The sequence below is a fragment of the Oryzias latipes genome, chromosome 17 (assembly GCF_002234675.1).
Source record: "Oryzias latipes chromosome 17, ASM223467v1".
Lineage (NCBI taxonomy): Eukaryota > Metazoa > Chordata > Actinopteri > Beloniformes > Adrianichthyidae > Oryzias > Oryzias latipes.
This window is the reverse complement of record NC_019875.2, coordinates 30,170,097-30,192,448: the sequence shown is the minus strand read 5'-3', so window position 1 is coordinate 30,192,448 and position 22,352 is coordinate 30,170,097. Positions and strand designations below refer to the sequence as shown.

Genomic DNA, 22,352 nt, shown 5'->3' with positions numbered 1-22,352 from the left:
GTAAAATTTGAAGTTATTTGCTCTTACAACAGAAAATTTATGTGAACCTATTAAAGTTTACAAGATCAGAATCCCACAAATAAAATTCCTCGAGATTCTGTTTTTGACAGTACGGAGTAAAAAAAAAAAGAATTTAAAGAATGATGATATTTGTTGCCTTCTTTTAACTCCCTAAATTCCCTCCTTTTTGTACGGTGGCCCTGAAGTCCCATTTACAAATCGCTCTATGCAAAAATATCCTAAAAATTACAGTGAAATTAAAAACGTGAAACAAAAAGCAAAAAAACACTATTACATTTTAGAAATCAAAACAAAATTTCAGATACCAAAACTAAAAAATAAATGAACAAAAATATTTGCAAAACAAAACGAAATGTAACTTTTTAATTTGTTTTGATTTCTAAATTGTAATGTTTTTTTTTATTTGTTTCGCTTTTTTTTTATTTCGTTGTGATGATTAAAATGTTTTTGTGTGGAGAGATTTGTAAATATGATTTGCACTTCAGGGCCACCGTATTTTTGAAATGTTTCCTCTCTTTACATGCAGGAAAAGAATGAATATTTACTGGAATTGCAATTTAAAGAAATCATGATTGACTGAAGAGCTGCTGAATGGGAATAAAAAATATTTTACAAAAAAAATACAAAATGTGGGATATGACATCACAGCAAAATGACTTTAGACGTTTTTAGTCAAAAGATGAGAAATGTGTGTTCACTTCCATTGAAAACATGTAAATGTATGTGGAAGCGGTCTACATCTGGGGAATCTCTCTCCAGACTTTTTCTCTCACAGCTCTATTCTGATAAATGAAAGATTTGGTGTCAGAATTCCAGCTGGACACAAGCTGCAACTATTCATTTCCCCTTTTGTAAAGTGCTGAGTATTGAGCAGGGAGCCACTAGGTCCCACTTTTTTTCTTTGGATATTCCTTAGCCTTGGATTTGAACTCACAACTTTCCAGTCTGAGGGCAGACACTCCACCCCAAGGCCACATGGCTGCATGATTGTGGCATTTTTATTTTGACCAAAATCATTATTGAATTGTAAGTTGCAAAGCGCATTATTATTTGATTTATGGAACAAAAAAACATGAAAACGTAAATTGCGACTGATTTGGCTTTTAATTAGAATTTTCCTATTAAAAATAAAATAATGAGTTAACGTTTTTCCTATTGATTTTTAAACTGCAATATGCATTTTCAAACTTGCAAGCGCCAAATTGCACATTGAATTGTCAAGTGTCACGTTTAATTATTGGTTAAAAACAACTTTAAAAGTTAACTTTTTATCCTTTAGACAAAAACTAAACACAAAACGTAACGTAAACTCTGGACAAAATCCAGGTCAGATCCAGATGATATATGTGGCAAAAATCAGTCTGGAATCGGATGTCCAAAGCCATAGTGTAACTTACTGGCAAAATTGAACTCGTTCAATGTTGAATAAATACCAGATTGCGTTTAATGTTAAAAGTGACATTTGATAGTAAATATTTTTAATCATTATTAAAAGCTAAAGCACACATTTACTATAAAAAATTAAAAAAAAATTAGCGTAACCTATTGCAATTTATCAATTATTTCCTGACCAGAACTCAAGAAAGAGCGATTTTTCTTGAAGCGTTCAGTCAATTTCCGAGCAGAGATTTTAAACCGTGAATGCAACATTCACTTTACTGACTGTACCAACTTAGTACGGGGAGGTTGAGTCTGTGAGCGGCAAATGTTTATATTTAATTATTGTAAAGTACTCAATATAACAATATAATAACATAAAACTAATGAATTTTTAAAATAATTATTTGAATTTCCTAAACTAAATAGTTTGTAATATTTTGTCATTCTACCGGCGTGTTACTTTATCTAATATTTCTAAGTTATGCGCCTCCCTTGCGCATTCCAGTAATGGTCTCGTCCTCAGTTAGGCCTTTGCAGTAGGGAGTTGTTTGGCGGACCCAACAAGTTTGTCTCTGACTTTGGGTCTTTTATATCCAGGAATAGGATTGAAGAAACTCTCAAACTTCAACATATTTGATCTCCGGGGGTGTCTGGGCTGTCGAAGGGCCACAAAAAGCAGGAGTTTAGCGGACCAAACCGAGGAGGGAAGGGAGTCATCGGTGAATCTGAGCGTTCGCGGCGGAGCTTATGATGCCGACGTTGCGAGACAGCACCATGTCCCACCCCGGCGAGAATTCCCACCAAGTCCGGGTCAAGGCTTACTATAAGGGGTAAGAAAGCGCCGTGTTCTCTCCCCGAACCCCCAACTTTAACGGCGGGAACTCGAGTCAGTTTGAGGCTAACTGTTAGCCTTAGCTGCTAGCCGCTAGCAGCAGGTTTCGGTAAACTCAAGAAGTCAACCAGGTGAGACTAAACAGCCGCCTCGTTAGCTCGTCGGTAGCTAGTTCCTCTGGAATTTCAGAAATGTATCCGCAGATACAAGAGAGGAATCGGGGATAACAACCAGCAGCTTCCCGGAGGCTCCATAACTTAACCAAGGAAGAAGATCTGTGTTGTCATTTTTCGGTTGTGTTGTCATAAGTTTCTTACAAAAACAGTCCCAGAGATTATGGGCAGAATTTGATCATTTTTACCGAGAAAAAACCGGAAAGTTGGACTTAAGCAACAGATCCTCAGAAATATGTACTTCTTACAGAAGTACTAGCGTACTACTAGTTGATGCGCTGGTGTTAGTAGTATTTGACAGTAAAATTTCCTCCCTATATGGTGTACTCTTGTTCTTTGCTGTTTTTTCCCCCTCTTTAGCTTAAAACTACATATATGTGCCGGAAATGACGTCACGCTGGAGCCTTTTTGACCAGATAACCCCTGAAGGAACTGAACTTTTGTTTTTTGTATCACGCCTGTCAGTCTGCATGGCCTTAAAGCTCTTTCTCTAAACAAAGCATAAAGAAAGGCGTGTTTTCATGCTGCATTATTCCTCTATATATGTGTCACATTATCATAAAGCTGACTCGCACCTCTAGATATTTGGTGCAGTATTCACACACTGGAGTAAAGTCAGAGTTTCTTTTTCTGATAAGAATGTCCTCCAGGACGATACCACAGTCGGTTAATACAGTAAACAGGATACTGCTTACGGGCCGAGAGGCTTCAGCGCGTCAGTATTTTAGGAAAAAGGGACTTTCTATTGGTGCACCATTCAAGATGATTCTGTCCGTTTGGCGGAGGAGCAGCTTCCGCAGGTGACTCCTTCCATCGTGAAAGCGTCGGGATGCCTCCAGCCCGCATCTCTGATGGATGGATGGATGGATGGATGGAGCCGGTGATTGGAGGCCTGACAAACATGTTATGCGAGTCGTGTCAGCCAGACCTGTTAAATTCTTCGCTGAGTCTCTGACACACCTCAGGAACGGTAATGAATGCTGGTCCTGATGCATCCATCACCAAAACAAAAGTGTCTGCCATATGCATGACGCTGCTGCTGAGGAATCCCAGCTATGTTCACGGAGAGGAAGCCCGGGTCTGAAAGGGTTTTAAGGTTTTGATGGTTTTTTCACTCCTGAAGACAGAAGGATGAGCTTAAAATTGTTGTTTGGATGAAGAACAGAACCTTTACTTGATGCTGTTTCATCTAGAACCACTCATCTCTTGAATTAGCATGAATGTTTGAGTCTGTTAAAAAAAATGACGCGCGTGTTCTGCTGCAGACTTTGTGCTTTTGTGATTAACCTGATAAAATCTGGTTTGTCTCCTTTTCTTTCTAGAGTTGCTCAAGCTGGGTTTATTTTAGTCCTAAACACCACAATTCACCTTAAAACTCTTGCTATGGAAAATATTTATCGCCTTTTATCCGATGAATTCCTTCCTGGCTGCTGCTCCGGAGCTTCACCTGCTGGTGGGTGAAGCTCCGGAGCAGCCTCGGTGGTCCATCGCGTTCCCCTCGTTCAGACTGAGGGTCTACAGAGGTCGCGTCTCGCCGGCGTGCTTTCACTGATCTACTCATGACCGAAGCACGGTCCGAGTAAGATAAAATAAAAAAACGGGAAGTTTTCTGTCATTTCTTGACTAAAAGGAGACAAAACAACAAATGTAAGATGTAAGGCGTGGAGAGGAGGATCTGATGACCTTCATGATCTGTGTGAACTGCAGCTATTTGTTCCTCAGAGACTGAGGTCTCCTTAAATTCACACATTTCTAAAGGTTTGCTTCTGTTCTCTTGCAGCTGAATTATGTTGAGTTTTTAGATGGAGCACTTTATGAATCCAGAGGAAACTGGCAGCTTTCGTTTCTCTCCTTTATTAGTGTTAATAAGGCTGTTTTTTTGCGAGTTAAAACATTTCAGTCAAGAATAAAACCCCAACAGCCTGAAACTGTAAAGGTCAGGAAACCACTTTGGGCCCGCCCCCCCCTTGTCCCTCTGTAAATCATCATAATCCATGTTCAGTTCAGGTAAACACGGGTTAACTCAGACCTGATGATTGTGGATGTGCAGATGTTTGAAGACACTCGCGGGCTTCATGAAGCTCTTTTTAGACTAAACTTCCTGATGAAGCTGCATGGAGGGCTGGAGGTCGTGTTGACACACGGGGAGCGTTTCCCGCCGCGCTGTTTACTGTCCGGGAGGCCCTTCAGGCTCAGATCCATCACGTCGTGTCACCATCCGTCTTGGGGAAGGGGGGTTCAGCCTGTCATTAGGCTCATCCTCTCTGACAGCTAATTTCCTCCATGCCAGGCATAAATTAATTTGATTTTTGAGCCTTGAAGTTCAGCCGTTTGGTGCTGATTCACTCTGAAAGTTTCACTGTAAATAAAAAGCAGTTAAATGTCTCAGGACCAGAACGAGTAACAGACTATTTCCTGGAATGATGACAACTCCGCCCTTTAGTTTGGGAGGAGAGCGGCATTCTGGGACAGCAGAGACCAGTCCTGAATTTTTCTAATAAATTCCCGTGTGTGAGTCGTCTTTCTGAAAGGATCTATAGGAATCACTCATAGGGCTTCTGCGCTCGTTTGTCTGGGGTGGGGGGCATCTTCAGGCCTCCTGTTGTTCCTTTATAACACTCTGGTTCTGGAGATCCCATCCCCGTGGCCCGGATGACCCGGCTTTAGGCTCTGGTCGTGTGATTTGTAGGGGTACACCTGTGTTCAGGTCTGTGGACCCGGGTCCAAAGGGGGGGGCGCTGTGACTTCTTCCTGAGCGCTCACCAATCAGAGGGCTTTGTCCTGGTCCGGTGGGAGTTCTGCTGACCAAAGTGAAGGAGCACGAGTCAGCACCTCCTCCTCATCCTCCTCTATAGTGAAGATTTTCATTGGAACGCTGAGGATGACGAACGCCGGGGCTACAGGAATGTTATTTCTGCTCCGATTTTTTTTAATTCAAGCTTCCTGGAGTTATGCTAAAGCTAATCCCATCCACCTCTGAGGACAAACTAACATTACTCTAAGGTTTGACCTTCAATAAATCCTTAAATTAATCATTTCTGAACCAAGTTACCACTTTAAAAAAAGGTTTTATCTCACTTTAGGAATGAAACTTCTTTTTGTTTCCATCATCTCCATGTTCCTTTATTTTTAATTCTTTAAGGGGAATTCTGAATGTATTTTTTCACAGTCAGACTTTTTCAAACATTTACATTATTGATCTCCGCTGTAGCATTTCCGTCATGTGTTTCTTGGGGAGCCGTACGTTTGTTCAGACCCCGGCTTCATCAGGAAGCTCTGGTCCTCCTGTGGCGAGGCGGCGCACAGACGATGTGTTGTTTTCCGTCTGTTCCTCGCCCCTCCGGCAATGATTAACACCAGCAGCATGTGTGGAGGGGGTGAGAAAAGGAGGAAGTGAGAAGCTGGCGTCAGACTAACTCCATCCTTTTCCTCCTAAATCCTCTCCGGTCCAGGAGGGTTGGAGGCTGAGCGTTTGGTGTGAACCGGTGGAGGTTTTGGTGGACAGACGGTGTCCTGAGGGTTCTGCTGCAGCTCTGATGGTCTGTCGGTCTGTCTGTCGCAGTTATGCTTCCTGCACAGACGACTGCACACGCATGTGACAGACTGCGATGACACGTCTTGGTTTATTAAAGCCGCTCTCACCTCTCCGTGGGTAAAAGTGAAGCAGAAGTGTGTTCTATAAATGACATCCTTTGTTTCCAAAACTGCTAAATTAATAGGTTTGGCTTCTGAGGCTCCCAGAGATCCAATATAAACTTTGTTCCACCTTCATTCTACGGTTTTAACAACGAACCGTTGCAATAGGAGCCGTTATAACGTTGATGTGTTCCTTGTCAACCTGAGAGATTCCGGGTTTTCTTGTAGAATCCGGTTCCCTAAAGTCATGTGTCCCTTCGTCTGTGACTCTGATAGACTCTTTCTGTCGTCTTTCTTCGTTTTTATTTTTTTAAAGGGGGGACGACACCTTCTGGGTTCTTTCTTCTTTTTCTTCAGTCATTTGTCTTTTACTTAAGTTTGTTTTTGGGTATTTTATTTAATTATTTTATTGCATGCATTGGGATTGTTGTTTTCTGCGTTATTGTTTTGTTTTTATGTACAGCACCTTGAGCTGTTTTGAACATGAAAGGTGCTATTTAAATGAAATTAACTGAACTGAGTGGCCCTTCCAAAAGGAAGCGGCTCCCAATTGGTCAGAATAACCATTCTTGCTCTGATACCTTTTTTAACATCTTGATAATCCTCATTTTTTCACATATTTTTTCTGTAGTTCAAGTTAATCAATTTATAAACTGACCAATCAGATGCCTCGACAAAAGTAGGCGGAGCCTGCTGGCCCCCACGTTCGACATTTAAAAAGATTGACAGATCTATGTAGCCCACTTTCAAGTTGTAGGGGCGTGGCCTTCCAACAAACTCACATCTGATTGATGAGAGTGGCTGCCATAGAAACTCAGACCAACTCGGACCAATCTTTGCTTACTGACGATGTCTGGCTCCAACATGGTGGCGTCCGTATGGTAAAAAAGCGGCGACTGAATTGACTTAATATGGTTGGAGCTGGAATAAACCATTTTGACGTCACACTCAGTCCATTTCTTTGATATGGTCAATGGTTTGAACCCTCAGTGAGTGCAGGACGCTCCTTTCAGCTGCTGCACGAACAGCTGTTCCTCTGCTGGGTTTGTAAAGCTCTTCTTCTTTCAGGGACATCATGATCACACATTTTGAACCCTCCATCTCGTACGAGGGCCTCTCCGGGGAGGTGAGGGACATGTGCTCCATGGAGAACGACCAACTCTTTACCATGAAGTGGATCGACGAGGAAGGTATGAAGTCCGGCCTCGCCGCACACGAGCGTTCACGGTGTTATCTGAACATCTCTGCTTAAAACCAAAACACCAAAGAAAAGCTAAAGCGGCCCCTAAAGGATAGATTTCATGATCCAGATAGACATTAGTGTCCTGGTTTTTGACTGGACTGCAGGTGAAACCAAAATGTCCTGAAATCTGGACTCTGTCTGCAGAAGAATCTGATGATAATCACAGTGTCAAACCTCTAAACGCTCAGCATACTTTAGGCTGGTGTGTACAGGAAATGCAGCACAGACCGTGTTAAACATTAAAAACCGATTCCTTTGGGAAAAAAGTCTGGTTTCTTCTGATGAATGAATAGGTTGAAGCAGCAAAAGTATCACAAAAAGTCAAAGTGATTTACTTTAAGTGAAGGTAGCTGAAGCTAAAGAAAGTTTAGCTTTAAATACATTTAATTTCAATTCTTTTCCATGACTAAAGGAGTCCTAATAAAGCCAGAAACATTTGAAAGAGAGACCTTTTCCAGAATCTTCAAAGGTTTCAGGGCCAGGAATCTCCTGAAGGAAATGTTTGATCCCAGAAGCTGTAGCTGCTGGGAAACAGGAGAATCCGGATCTGCAGACGCTGAACTTCAGCAGCAGGAGAATGACCGTGTTTACATTCTTCCTGCTGCTGCTGTGACGCCGGTTCCTGAAAGCCAAGCGTCTGCCGGATGGCTGTCCCTCCCACTAGTTCAGCATTAACCTGCAGTTCTTTTTAGAAAAGGCTGGGTGAGTCACAGTTTCTGTCACCGGCCTGTCACTGATTCCTCATGCGGGTGTTGGCCATCACCTGAAGGATCCCGGGTCGGATCTGAAATGCAGCATCAGTTAAAGCTGAATCATGGGTTCACCTGGATCAGATCCTAAAGTCCGTTTCAGTTCACTTCCTTGTCTGACGATGCAGCAGATAAGCTACCTGCTGTGTCGAAAGCAAAAGTGGGACTGAATCAAAAAGCCTCATCAATGTCATAAATGGTTCCATCACCAGAATAAGTCCAGGAAGTGCCTCTGGTTAACTTCTAGATATTTGCAAACTCAGACACTACAAAAGAAAGATTTTCTTTTTGGAGGAACCAGATTTGTCTGAAGTTTACGCTCCAGATTATCTGTGATGCCACAAATAGGATGTTTTTTTTCTTTCAAAGCTTGTTCTGTCCAACAACTGAGCAAACAGATGAGAGCTGAAGGCCTTTTGTGTTGGACAGGTTTACAATCACAATAAAGGGTTTGGGTCTTCAGTGGCTGGGGTGTGTATTTGTATAAACCCCTTTTGGGTTTTTTAACATTTTCATTTATTTATTACATTTTATGTTTAAAAAAAATATATATATATATATATATATATATATATATATATATATATATATATATATATATATATATATATATATATATATATATATATATATATATATATATATATATATATATATATATATTATAGAGGGAAGGGAGATGGGGAAAAGTGCGTGTGTGTGTGTGTGCGTGTGGGGGGGGGGGGTTGTAAAAGAAAAAAAGAGAGGGTGGGATTAAGAATGGGGGGTGTTTTAGGAGCGACAGGAGAGCTGCACTTCCTGGTTCTACTAGAGACCCTCCATGTTGGAGATGGTGGTTTTGGTGTCTAACGTTTTCTTGCAGCATTTTTCTAATGGTGGAGGATATTTGTAAAGAAAATGAAGCTCTAAACTGCATTTCTGAGGATTTCTTTATTCAAATCTCTGCATATAAGGAACAGAGGACAAATGCCGTTTAAAATTATCGTTTTTGTGGCGTAGAAAATATGCTGGGCGGGGCCACAGTCTCCCTGCTCCGCCCCTTTCTGATCCTCCACCTGCAGACCAACAGATCCATGAACGTCTCAGTTTTCCTGGTCTGAGCTGGAATCTGGATCAGAACCGGATGGATGGACGGATCTGATGTTGCTGCTTTTTTTGTTGCACCGCTAATGTTAGGTTGGGGGTGAGAGGGGCTGTAAGCTAGTTGGACAGCATGAAAACAAAGGGATGATGGGATATTAAAAGAGGCTTTCTTCCACGCCAAGAGTTCCGCCCACAACTCTGAAGTAGATTTCTGATGAACTCTTGCTGCTCTGCAGAAACTATGTCTTACCAAATAACAGAATTTTGGATTTTGGCTCAAAACAGAATCATCATCATTAAAGACAACTGAGAAGGCTTTAACCTAACCTTTGACCTAAACCCCTCCATGTTCTTGTTGTGACGGTCTCTGTCGTTCCAGGTGACCCCTGCACCGTGTCTTCTCAGCTGGAACTGGAGGAAGCTCTGCGTCTCTATGAGCTCAACAAAGACTCGGAGCTCATTATTCACGGTGAGCAAACAGATTATTACCAACAGAGCCTCCTCTTTCACATCTGTCTGAGACCATCCTTCATCCAAACTCCTTTATTCCTCAGAAGTAGCATCAGTTCTTTGACGTTCTTTAGTTTCTGCTCTTTTTATCTTTGGATTTAAAAACCACAACATTTGGTTGTGTGAAGCGTCTGGGATGAGGGTCAGCACTGCTAAATCTGAGGCCATGTTCCTTGACTGGAGAAAGGTAGTTTGCCATCTCTCTGTGGGTGGAGTGTTTCTGCCCCAGGTGGAGGAGTTTAGATATCTTGGGGTGAGGGGAGACCGGAGCGTGAGAGTGACAGGTGGATCGGGGCAGCGTCCATCGTTATGCGGTCGCTGTACCGGGCCGTTGTGGTGAAGAGAAAGCAAAGCTCTCCATTTACCGGTTGATCTCCGTTCCAGTTCTCACCTACGGTCATGAGCTCTGGGTCATGACCCAAAGAACCAGGTCCTGAATACAAGCGGCTGAAATGAGCTTCCTCCATAGGGGGGCTGAGCGCTCCTTTAAAGAAAGGGGGAGGAGAGCTGTGAGTAGAACCGCTTCCCCTCCGCATCCAGAGGGGGCTCGGGCATCTGGTCTGGATGCCTCCTGGACGCCTCCCTGGGGAGGTGTTCCGGGCATGTCCCACTGGGCGGAAGCCCCAGGGAAGAGGAGCTGGAGGAAGTGGCCGGGGAGAGGGAAGTCTGGGCAACTATGCTTAGACTGCTGCCCCCGCGACCCGGTCCCGGATAAGCTGAAGAGGATGGATGGATGGATGGATGATGGATGGATGGATGGATGGATGGATGGATGGATGAAAGATGGATGGATGGAGCATTTGGTTGTTGATCTGCTGTTTTGGGCTGTGCAGCTGGAGCCATGTCTGTCTGAAGTAAATGGTTATAAACAGAAGCAGTCCCTCTGAGCCCAAATCATCATCCGTCCACCGCCATGTTTCCACTGGTGTTTGTGTCTTACTGTAAGCGTCATTCCTGCACTTCTTGATCTTTGTATTTCTAGAAGGAAGCCGATTTCTCACAGTTTAGTGGTTTCACCATCAATGAGGGAACCGGCGACAGAATATTTTCTGGTTTCAGTGGAACCGAGCTGCCCCTCTGCGACCAGGACTCGTTCAGCCTCAGAGGAGCCTGTCGGTCCGCTCAGCGTCCCGCTGGCTGCTGCTTTACAAGCCACACCGTCTGCTCCTTTGCATGCTCCATTTCTGCTCATTAAGCTGCAGCTCATGAAACCTCAGGCTAAGAATCCTGTTTGACGAGCTTTGTCAAAGCACATCATCAGCTCTGGCTGTCACTCATGTTTTCCCTCCGTTAGGCTCGTACAACAGCGGGCGGCGTTCCCTTTAGGCTTCATGAATGTTTATTTGTTTGTTTAATCTGCATTAAAGTATTCTTTCCTCTTCATAATAAAAGCCACACTTTACATTTTCTTCACTGAGGATGAACATGAGTGACAGCACACTGTCATCATACTTTTATTTGATTTAAAATGTTTCTGCTTTATTTACCAACAACAAATTCGTAAAAAAATTTGTCCAAACAAAATCCCCCAAAGCATCTTTTATTTATACATTTATGCTTCCGTTTCTGTGATCATCTCAGTTATCAGTTTAACGGAAAAGAGCCAGACTGTCGGCAGAGGCTGACCGGCCGTTTTCCTCTGTGGCTCTCCTGCATAGCCTGGGGGGGGGGGCATCAGGGCATACGGCTAGAGCTTCAGCGACCCGTGAAACAGCAGCACTTCCTCTGTGAACGTCTGCCCCCCCTGTGCTCCCCGTCCAGCCTAACCCTGTTCCGAATGTTGAGGAGCTTGGAGGTCGGGGTTCACTCTAAACGTTGGGCTGTGTTTGTGTAAACATGTGACCCCGAGGGGGCGGGCTCACTAAAGCTCTAATCAGTTTAAGGGTGACGGGTCAATAGATGTCATTCTGACTGGGGAGGAGGCTGGGGCTGGAGGGGGTGCAGGCGGCGGGTTGCCAGGTCTGCTCCTGACAGAGGTCGTTGGGTTCTCTGACTCATCGGTCCGTTCCTCTTCAGGACGTGAATCTTCTGCTGAAATCCCGTCTCTCCGATCCGATTCTGGTCGGATCAGCTGATTTCTTTGGTGATTTATTCCTCATTTGAAGGCCGTTTGTTTCCTTCCAGTGTTCCCGTGTATCCCAGAGAAGCCGGGGATGCCTTGTCCAGGAGAAGACAGTGAGTTCTGCCTCTTCCTTCTGTACAGAACCTGGACCCACGCAGAACTTCAACAATGGAATTTCTTCATGGGACCTTTATTTTTTAAAATCTGCACGGGTCAACTCGACCCAGACACACTCCAGTTTTACATTTCATTTTTCAAACATGTTGACTGATGCCGATGATCTTTACTAAGATTAAGTCAGCTCTACTTCTGCTTTCACCTACCCCCCCCCCCCCCCCCCCCCCCCCAATGAAATTGAGCATAATCAACCAACCCAAATGTTTTTGTGCATCAGCTTGGACCGGCTTCACCAAACGGCAGAACTCGGTTTGGGCTTTGCTGTTTGAAGGGCCAGAGGAACCATCAGGAGAACGAAGAACGCTTAAGTTCTATCGGTGAACCCTGATGGTTTACCAGGACAGACCGTCCAGAACCTCCTGGTTCCGTTTGAGGCTGCGTTCCGATGGCGTTGGGTGTGAAAGCAGCTTTAGTTCCGCTCATCCAACTTGCTTATGATTTGTTTGCTGCTGCACATTCTGATTAACGTAGCTGCTGAAGTGGTTTGAAGGGGTTTCCTGACGTCTGTCCTCTCAGAGTCCATATATCGCCGTGGCGCCCGGCGCTGGAGGAAGCTTTACTACGCGAGCGGCCACGTTTTCCAGGCCAAGCGTTTTAACAGGGTAAGGAGCAGAGTTTACTCGCTGAAATGAAGCGGTTACCTCCGTCAGGTGTGTTGATGAGAGTCCTGTCCCCGTGCAGCGAGCTCACTGTGCCATCTGCTCCGACCGCATTTGGGGTCTGGGACGCCAAGGATACAAATGCATCAACTGCAAGCTGCTGGTGCACAAAAAGTGCCACAAACTGGTGACGATGGAGTGCGGCAGGCCGGTGATGCAGGTGAGGAACACCTGTGTGCATCTTTGTGGGTCATGCTGTACGCCGACGTTAACCTGTGAGGGATTTTTTTTTTCTTTTCTTTTGTTTCTAGGACCCGTTAATGCCCGGCCCCCCATCAGGTCCCTTAGAACTGGCTGATCAGCAAGGTAAGGACAACGCACACATTTCCGCTGTTCCACGCTTTGAGAACCTCAGTAAGGTCACGTGACACCTGAGTCCTGCGCCTTGTAGAACCAGGAAGTGTAACGGTTTCCAAACATTCCTCTGAAAGGACTGCCTTAGTTCAGATCGGCTGTCCCACTTTGATCAGGGGGGGGCTTCAGCTCAAAGCTTAAGTAAAGTCAGGTGGCCGAGAATCGACAGAGCTTAAGGTCGGAGGGCGCCGTCGTTGCCGAGAGCGGCTTTGACACGAATGTGAAACCGTGGAGCGGCGTGGAGTGGCGGATCTGTTTTAGAGAGAAGCTGCAGAGAAATGTGTGACGCTGTGAAGAAACATGACTGTCTCACATTCTCTCCCCTCTCTGTGCCCCCCCCCCACCATGTTCTCCTGCTGGCTGCCCCCCCCCCCCCACGCCCCCTTCAGGCTCCCACCACAAAGATTCACGAGAAAGTTTGGAGGACTATGTGGAGGAGAAGGAGGTGAGTGCTGGGAGGAGGGCTTACCTGTGGTTCAGGTGTGATAGAGAGGCTGACCCCCCCCCCCCCCCTTGGAAGGGGGGGGGGTCGTTACTTCAACGACGAGCCGTTTCACAAATCCAGATGAAACCACCGTTCTTAGTATTTTTTGTTTCAGTGTCAGCATCTTTAGAACCAACCGACCAAAACAAAAGCACAAGGATTTAGAAAAAGAGGATTTTCTGTCAACTTCCTGGTTAACTTCAGCAGGAAACCAAACATAAACATCATCAAACACGAACTCCTGAAAATATTGTCCACAGTTTTTATCTCAGTTTAGCAGACTACAGTTATAGCAGATTGATGACGAGGAAACCACGTCTTCGCCTCGCTAGCGTTCTTGATTACATTTTTTCAATATTCCTATTTTCTCATTTGTTATTATTTTTTATTCAAATTGTCAAGTATATTTAAAAACAAATTGGTCTTTTTAGAACAAATGTCAAATAAACTGAACTTCGTTTTTATTTCAAATCTACGCAAAACAATCGATGCTTTTACTTTGAAAATACCAACCTTCAAAGAACTTTACTTTGAAGGTTTATTTATTTTACTGTAGTGACATTTGGTCTGTTTGGATTTTCTACTTTAACATTATTCTGCTATTTTAGAGCCATAATTGCATTTATTTTTACCATATTAATGGCAGATTAGCGATCTCGAATCTCAGGCGTCACAAATATTCGTGCTCGCCGTTTCTTGAACAGACCGAGTATCTAGAAACCCGTCATGACAGGTGGGGGCTCGTGTTTACAAAGATATAGGGCTGTAATATAAGGCCTAATGGAGCAGGATGATGGCTTTGACAAGACATGAACGCCATTTCAGAGATTTATGCTGAAAAAGTGGAGCTGGGGGGGGGCATCTCATTTACAAAGTGACCCAAAGGAAATCACCTTCAGATCAGATCAATAACCACAGATGATGGAGGTTGAAGGGCAGGAATGATTCACGCTCCACCGATGACTTTAGGTTTAAGTTGTTTGTGGATTCCCCTCCCCCCTCCCCCCCAGGCCCGCAGCAGCAGAGACGCCGGGAAGTCGCCCTCCAGCCTGGGCCTGGCAGACTTTGACCTCCTGCGGGTCATCGGCAGAGGCAGCTACGCCAAGGTGCTGCTGGTGCAGCTGAAGAAGACGGAGCGCATCTACGCCATGAAGGTCGTGAAGAAGGAGCTGGTCAATGACGACGAGGTACGGTGCGGCGGCGGCGGCGGCAGTGGCGGCGCCTCCTCTCATCTCTCCTTTACAAACCTGAGATCTCAGTTAAACAAAAGTGATCTGAAACATCTTGATGAGCGGACATGACACCCAAAGCTTTTATTCTGAAAAACTCATCCATTATAGAGAAAATTGGCATGTAGTAATTTAGCCCTTTTTTGCCTTTGCTTTGTTTTCATATTATTATTATTACTCTTTTCCAGAACGTTTTCTCAACTGAAGACGTTTAAAGTTCTGCCAAAACTGAATAAAGTTTTTATTTATTTATTTAATGTTGATTCAAATGGACTTCTTGGAATCAAACAATAGCAAAAGTTATTTCCTTCTTGGGTTTTTTTGTTAGTTTGCACAGATGATCTCTATAAATGTTTTATTTTGTTCTGCAGACCTTAAAAACACCTTTAGAAGAAATTCTTTGTCCCCGTTTGGGGAAAACCAGAACATCTGAGGCTGAGAAGCAACAATCCAGAAAAAAGACAGAACAGGAGAGATGATCAATGATTGATTCATCTGATCCATAAATCAGTTTAATTGTTCTGGTACTTGAATCAGGAAAAAATCACTTTCTGTTGGTTTTTAATGTAATTAAAATTTCATCTTTTTACAGTTTATAATTTAAACTAGTTTTAAAACCTGAAAATTATAAACTGGTGAATCAGAATCACTCTGGTTCTGGATTTTGACAGTGACACTTTTTTTTTATTTCCTCCTTTTATCAAAGGATGTTTAGAATTATCGAAGTGTAAAAATGTTTTCTTAACGTCTTTAAAGTGTTGATGGTCCGTCTGTCTGCTCTCCAGGATGAGAAGTAAAGTTTGTTTTTGGTTAAAATGAATCGTGAAGGCGCGGGCCGGGTCGGGTCCGTCTGCGGGTTGGGTCCGTCTGCGGGTCGGGTTCTCTCTGTAGGTCGGGCCCGTCTGTGGTTCGGGCTGGGTTCTCTCTGTAGGTCGGGTCCGTCTGCGGGTTGGGCTGGGTTCTCTCTGCGGCGTGGGCGGGGTCGGGTCCATCTGCAGGTCGGGTCCGTCTGCGGGCCGGGTCTGTCTGCGGGCCGGGCCGGGTTCTCTCTGTAGGTCGGGTCCGTCTGCGGCGTGGGTTGGGTCCGTCTGCGGGTTGGGTTGGGTCCGTCTGCGGGTTGGGCTGGGTTCTCTCTGCGGCGTGGGCGGGTCCGTCTGTGGGTCGGGTCCATCTGCAGGTCGTGTCCGTCTGCGGGCCGGGTCCGTCTGCGGGTCAGGTCCGTCTGCGGGTCGGGTTCTCTCTGTAGGTCGGGCCCGTCTGCGGGTCGGGCTGGGTTCTCTCTGTGGCGCGGGCCGGGTCAGGTTTGTCTGTCTGCTGCGGCGCGGGTCAGGTCTGTGTTTTTTCCAACCTGACAGCGTTTGTTCTGTGATGAAGGGGCGGCTGACGCACGGCGTGGTCAGAGTTGATCTCTGAACACTTGTGAGCAGCGGTTAGCCCTGATTAGACACACTTGGCTCAATGGATGAGCGGGTTTGGGTCGATGCTGAAGGGTTCCTCTGGCCTGCTCCGTCATCCCTGTTCATCTCAGACATCGGCGGTCTGGATCCTCCCGACTCGGCGCTCTTCTCCCACAGCCGCGGCAATAATGATCTTTGACTGACGTCTGGCTGGTTTCATCCTCCAGGACATCGACTGGGTCCAAACGGAGAAGCACGTCTTCGAGCAGGCGTCCAACCACCCCTTCCTGGTCGGCCTCCACTCCTGTTTCCAGACGGAGAGCAGGTGAGGACGAAGGAAACGCCTCCAATCATTCTGAGCCCTTTGATTGATGGACTTTTACCAAACCAATTGATTTTAATACGTTTTTTGAAGATTAAACTGACTCAATTACATCCTTATTATGAATCCTATTCGCAGTTTTGAAGAGAGATTTAGGAGTTTAGCATCCATCACATCAGATTTATACCTCTCATTATTTCTGACCATAATATTTTCTCTCTGGTAGTCAGGAAGATGTAAACTTTATTATCCAAATTTGTTGCTTTGTTTAAAGTCAGAGAAAAAACGAACAAAGTGTGACGGTCTGACGGATCCGTCCAGAGTGTCCGTGTTTCTGCAGCTCTCCTGTCGGGAACATCCTGGCATTTGCCGCCGTGTCTGTGCAGACCGGTGACGTCCTCCTCTTTGTCCGCAGACTCTTCTTCGTCATCGAGTACGTGAACGGCGGAGATCTCATGTTCCACATGCAGAGGCAGAGGAAGCTTCCGGAGGAGCACGCCCGGTAAGGCCCCCCTCCCCGGGTCGGTGAGAACCTCCTCGCGGTGCGGGCTCCTTACTGACGCTGGCTGCTCCTGTCAGGTTCTACTCGGCTGAGATCAGCCTGGCGCTGAACTACCTGCACGAGCGAGGGATCATCTACAGAGACCTGAAGCTGGACAACGTGCTGCTGGACTCTGAGGGACACATCAAGCTCACCGACTACGGCATGTGCAAGGTGGGGATGGCAGCGTACCGTGAACGATGACCCCCGCCCCGGTGTGCAAAAGTCTGACAGGAAGTCAAAGCTTTTGTGCTTTTGCAGGAGGGCCTGAGGCCCGGCGATACGACCAGCACGTTCTGCGGCACCCCCAACTACATCGCCCCCGAGATACTGCGAGGCGAGGATTACGGTGAGAGAGGCGGAGAGCGGGGGGAGGGCGCCGCCCGGGGGGTTTATTTTCTGGAAAACGGCGATGTGACCCGGACAGCCACGGTCTGCGGGTTCTCCGCCACAGCAACCGGACAAGAGCTTCAGCCGCGGTAAAAATAGACTCCGGCCTGGTAACCACGGCGGTGTCATGGCGACCAGCTCCTCTAAAAATAAAAGCAGTCAGAAATGTTTCACCCGCAGACACGAGCTGCTCTGTAACGTGACCGAAGTGATGCATGACGCTCCTCACAACCTGAGCCTCACGGCTTCCTGTAGAAATGTTCCTGAGCCCCGTCGTGATGTCAAAGGTTCAAATCCCAAAGACGGCAGACGAGCCGAGCCAAAGTCCCGTCACGCCTCATTTCCCAACAGTTTTTTGAGGCCGTTGAACAGAGGAGGATCCTGACGGTTGTTCCTGTTCCACTTTCTCTGAGCTGTTGGGGATTTTTTCCAGAACACTTTTGTCATTTTATGGTTCTGATTTGAAAGCATTTTACGGGAAGATTTCATTCAAGCATGCTCACCTGAGAAGAGTTTATCCAGACGTGTGATTGAAGGAGAAGTGTGTCTACAGGCGCTTTACTGGCACACAAGACTCACTTTTGTGTTGTTTTAACCAGTTTTTTCTATTTACAGTTTTTTTATTGTCTTCACGTTTTTTAACCCCTTTTTTTAATTTTTTTTATTTTAGGTATTTTTTCTTTATTTCTTGTTGGGTTTTTAACTCGTTTTTGTTATTTGGTCAGTTTTTGTTTTTTACATGTTTTTTTTGTGTTTTTAAGCCATTTTTGTGTGTTTATAAACCTGCATTTGTGTTTCCTGCACTCGTTTTTGTCGACATGTCCGTCCGCTCCGAGCCCATCGCTCATCGTTTCTGACGGCGTGTGTTGCAGGCTTCAGCGTGGACTGGTGGGCGCTGGGCGTGCTGATGTTCGAGATGATGGCGGGCCGCTCGCCGTTCGACATTGTCGGCAGCTCTGATAACCCGGACCAGAACACAGAAGACTATCTCTTCCAGGGTAAAACGGCGTTGTGGTTCGGGGGGGTGGGGGGCGGCAGCGTGGAAACACCTTCTTATCGACACCTTTGTCGCAGATTCTCTCAGCGCCAGGCGCACGCCATCTGTTCCAGGAAATGTGTGAATGCGTCCTCCCCTCTTCTTTAAACCTGCTCTCAAACTGTCAGCTGTTTGTTTCTGCAGGAACGGCGAAGCTTGGCGGCGAGATGCTGCTCTCCTCTCACGTCTGAAATTCTCCTTTTTCCCTGCAGTGATACTGAACAAACAGATCAGAATTCCCCGCTCGCTGTCCGTCAAAGCCGCCAGCGTCCTCAAGGGGTTCCTCAACAAGGTAAGGAGGGTTTGGGCCTGAAACCGCCGCCGCCACCTGTCTCCGTCTCTTTCTGTCCTCTGAGGTGATCGTTCCTCTTTCAGACTCCAGAGCGTTTTAACTTCCTGGATTCACGTCCGACCGAAGGTTCAGGCAGCGCCACGGCCCTGAACTAAACAGAAAAACAAAGTGGCGAGCACGTTTGAGCGCAGGAGCGGCTTCACGCTTATTCCTAATTGTATTGTTGTTTACTTTTAAACTTTTAATAAAGAAAATGTTGGTAAAAACATTATCAAAAACGTGAAAGGCCCCCAGAGGTGTCCCCACCCCCCAGTAAAGAGTTTTATGCCAACTTTCAGCTGATTTTAGAACATTTCTCCCAGAGAAATGACAGAAATCTTCCAGTTTGGACAAAGAACATTTGGAGGATTTAGACCGTTTCAACTTTTCTCTTGAAGACAGTTCTGCTTGTTAAGCGTCTCCAGTCACTTTGGTGAAACCAGAGAAACGCGTCTGAAAAGCCTCATTTTATAGGTTTGGGAGAATCTGGTAGCTTTCATTGATTCTAAACACTAATGAGAAATTCTTGCATTTAAATTAAACATCATCTCCCAAAAAAAGAAGAAAAAAAATAGTGGTCTACTGACTCAGACTATCGGGTCTTTGAGCTGTTTGACGCCGTTGTGCTTTTCTGGCTGCTGCCTCTCCGCCTCCATCACCCTCCACCCTCACCCCCTTTCAACTCCCCCCAGGATCCCAAGGAGCGCCTGGGCTGCCATCCTCAGACCGGCTTCGCTGACATCACGGGTCATCCGTTCTTCAGGAACGTGGACTGGGATCTTGTAAGCCACTTTTGTCTTTGTTGGCGTGTTTTGGTTGGTGGCGTTCTGGTGGCGTTCTGGAAGGTGGAGCCCCCCCCCGCTCAGTAGCTGGTGACTGAAAATCCTCCCATGTTTCAGCCGTTTCCTGTTCCTGCTCCTCCAGCGAGTCATTAACGTTTACGACTTCCTGCGCCGTAAATAACGCCGGAGTCTCGCCGGAGCTGGACTGAAGCGTAACTGTGTCACACGCCGACTTCACTGGCGTGCGACAGCAGGGATCGCCGTGACCTCTTTTCCCTGCATGCTCTGGGGGAGGGACCTGGCAGTTGGTCACAGTGTCTGGTCAGATCCGCTTACCCCACCACCACACAGTTTGAGCTGCACTTCGGCCTCTGGCCTGCAGGGGGAGCAGCAGCTGGACTCGTGATCCGTGGGGGGGGGGTGACAGCAGTGGAGGCTGTTCACGCCTCCTGATGGATTTGATTGGGGCTCTCTGATCCACATTTTAGATCCCTATGGAGCTGCAGCAGCAACACTCGTCTGAATATTATTTCTTCCTTTTTAGCCTCCGGTTTCCCTTAACTTTTAGGTTTATCCTTAAACCTAAAGTTCATAAACCTTATGGTTAAGGTTTATCTTCATCCTCTGTAAAACTTGTGCTGCTGCTTTAAACTTTGTGAACCAGATTCCATATAGGAACCATTAAAATGTGATCTTTAACCGTCAAGTTCAAAAATCAGACGCCAACTTCAGCCTCGTCCCACGATTAAGGTGGGACTGATTTAAAAAAAAAAGTGACTAAAATTGAGAATTTTTAAAATACAATAATTTTAAACACAAATATCTTTTATAGCAGCATCATCGTCACATTAGACCCAACGGCTGAATATTCTGCATTATTATTATGGGATGTGGGAACAACAGTCACAATAAATCCATATCTGGAGTAAAGACTCCTGGTTTTAGTCTGTTAAATGCAGCTTTTATTTTGAAGTGGAAGGCTGTTCTTCTGTTTCCTCTTTTCTACAAAAATAAACTTTTTTTCCTGCCTTTCCTAGTTTTTAGGTTTCAGTTTAGCGTTTGAAGCAGCCGCTTGAAGAAAGTAGCGGAGCGAGCGACTTGACACGCGTCAACGATGTGGAGACGTCTTTCCAAAATAAAACTTCCTCCCAGAATCAGATTGGAAATAAAACCAAAAATGTAGTTCAGGTTTCTTTTCCTCTGTGTCGGCCCAGGGGTCGAGGGTCCCTGCTTACCTGGGCTGGTTCCTCCTCCTCCTCCTCCTCCTCCTCCTCCTCCTCCTCCTCCTCCTCCTGATGCCTCCTTGTCTCCTCAGTTGCAGCAGAAGCAGGTGGTTCCTCCTTTCAAGCCCAACATCTCAGGAGAATTTGGACTGGACAACTTTGACGCTCAGTTCACCAACGAGCCCATTCAGCTCACCCCTGATGACGAGTAAGTGCCCCCCCCCCCCTCGTTGTTTCTGCAGATTCACCTTTATATTTATGACCCACACCCCTTTTTTTTCAGGGATGTGGTGAAGAAGATCGATCAGTCTGAGTTTGAAGGCTTCGAGTACATCAACCCTCTGCTAATGTCTGCGGAGGAGTGTGTGTGACCCCCCCCCAGCACACACATCCCCATACCAGGTCACCCCCACCTGAACAGTCATTTGCCAAAAGCAGCTTCTGTTTCTGCCATCTCCACCGCGTGCCCTTAAGCCCCGCCTCCTCCGAATCTGCCCCCCTTATCTGTTGACACGTTCTTCCTAGCTTGGGGGGGGGGGGATCAAGCACTTCCTGTGACAGGCTGAGCATCCCCTCCTCCTGTGGGAGGGGGTTCAACGCATATATTATTTGTACATAAAATCCTTCACTGAAGACAAACGTTGAACGAGGTCTTCACCAGCACGACCTTTCAAAATAAAAGAATCTGGATGTTTTGACGGGAAGAGTCGGCGCCGCCCTGAGCGATTCCGGTCCCTCCCCCGGGATGAAGGAACCCCAGCTGAAAGCTCTCAAACTGTGAATGAAAGACGGCGGGAGAGGACCGGAAGAGCCGGACCAGACGCCTTCCCCACGGCGTTCCTCGCTCAGACGGGCCGGAGTGGGCAGATGACCCGAGGACGCCGCGGACGCCGCCATCCTGGCTCCTAGAATCTATGTTTCTGTTTCTTCCTCTTTTTTTTATGCTGCCTTTCAGAAACTTTTCCATTTTCATTCCATGTGTTTTTGTTCTGAGAGACTTTTGAAACACGGGTTCTGTTAGCGGTCCAAACGGTTCTGATCCCTGATGCTGCTCTGACACTCCCCTCCTCCCCCATCGTCCTGACTCCTAACACGCCTACAAAGCATTCATTTCCCCTAACCCCCCCCCAAACCAGTGGACACATAGTGACGGCGCCCAAGTCTTCCTGTCAGCTTCCAAAGCGCGTGCAGACGGCGGTGGACGGAGGAGGAGGAGCTCCGTTTGCTCGATGGTTACATTTTGGATGGATCCCCACCTGTTACTGCGTCGACCCGACGGGGACGGTTCTGTTTGTGTTTCTGTGGATGTTCCTCATCCCAAAGGCTTTATATTATTATTATTATTAGTGCTGAATGAAAGTACCGTTGGCAGAATAAACATTTTATTTCTCTGCGGTGGTGGAAGCTCGGTCATTGCAGGAGCGCCGCTCTAGACGGGCCTCTGCGGTTCTGAGACGGAAGAAGAGTCCAACTCTGATCTGAACCTGAAGTGTCTCCATGAAAAAATGCTTCTCCTGAATGTTTCAGAGCTGCTGGAATCCATCATCTCCTTAACCCGATTTGGGTTTTTATGGTCATAGTGCCGTGTTTTGGGGGAGGAGGGGGTGAAGGGGAACCAAACTTGAGTCCACATTGCTGACCCGGTTAGATTAGAGCCGGTACCACCGGGCTGCTTCCTGACAGCTGTGTTCAGACCACTTCCCTCTCCTGGCCTGGTTTTAAAGGGGGGGGGGGGTCT

At 46.3% G+C, this 22,352-nt stretch overlaps 1 protein-coding gene across 1 annotated transcript; it reads left to right on the top strand.

The window, feature by feature from the left end:
- Nucleotides 1-1,909: 1,909 nt before the first annotated feature.
- prkci (protein kinase C iota) lies at nt 1,910-22,005 on the top strand. Its single transcript, XM_023964868.1, has 18 exons — nt 1,910-2,231; nt 7,111-7,232; nt 9,497-9,586; nt 11,752-11,802; nt 12,383-12,468; nt 12,548-12,685; nt 12,777-12,831; nt 13,269-13,324; nt 14,374-14,550; nt 16,217-16,314; nt 16,727-16,813; nt 16,891-17,026; nt 17,114-17,201; nt 18,115-18,240; nt 18,491-18,570; nt 19,302-19,391; nt 20,707-20,822; nt 20,898-22,005. The coding sequence occupies exons 1-18, from the start codon at nt 2,149-2,151 to the stop codon at nt 20,983-20,985; spliced, it is 1,767 nt and encodes a 588-aa protein (XP_023820636.1). The 5' UTR covers nt 1,910-2,148; the 3' UTR covers nt 20,986-22,005.
- The last annotated feature ends 347 nt before the right edge of the window (nt 22,006-22,352 follow it).

Coding starts and splice junctions, on each gene's coding strand:
- prkci (XM_023964868.1), top strand. CDS start 2,149: ATGATGCCGACGTTGCGAGACAGCACCATGTCCCACCCCGGCGAGAAT. Junction 2,232..7,110: donor GTCAAGGCTTACTATAAGGG/GTAAGAAAGCGC, acceptor TTCTTCTTTCAG/GGACATCATGATCACACATT. Junction 12,469..12,547: donor AGGCCAAGCGTTTTAACAGG/GTAAGGAGCAGA, acceptor GTCCCCGTGCAG/CGAGCTCACTGTGCCATCTG.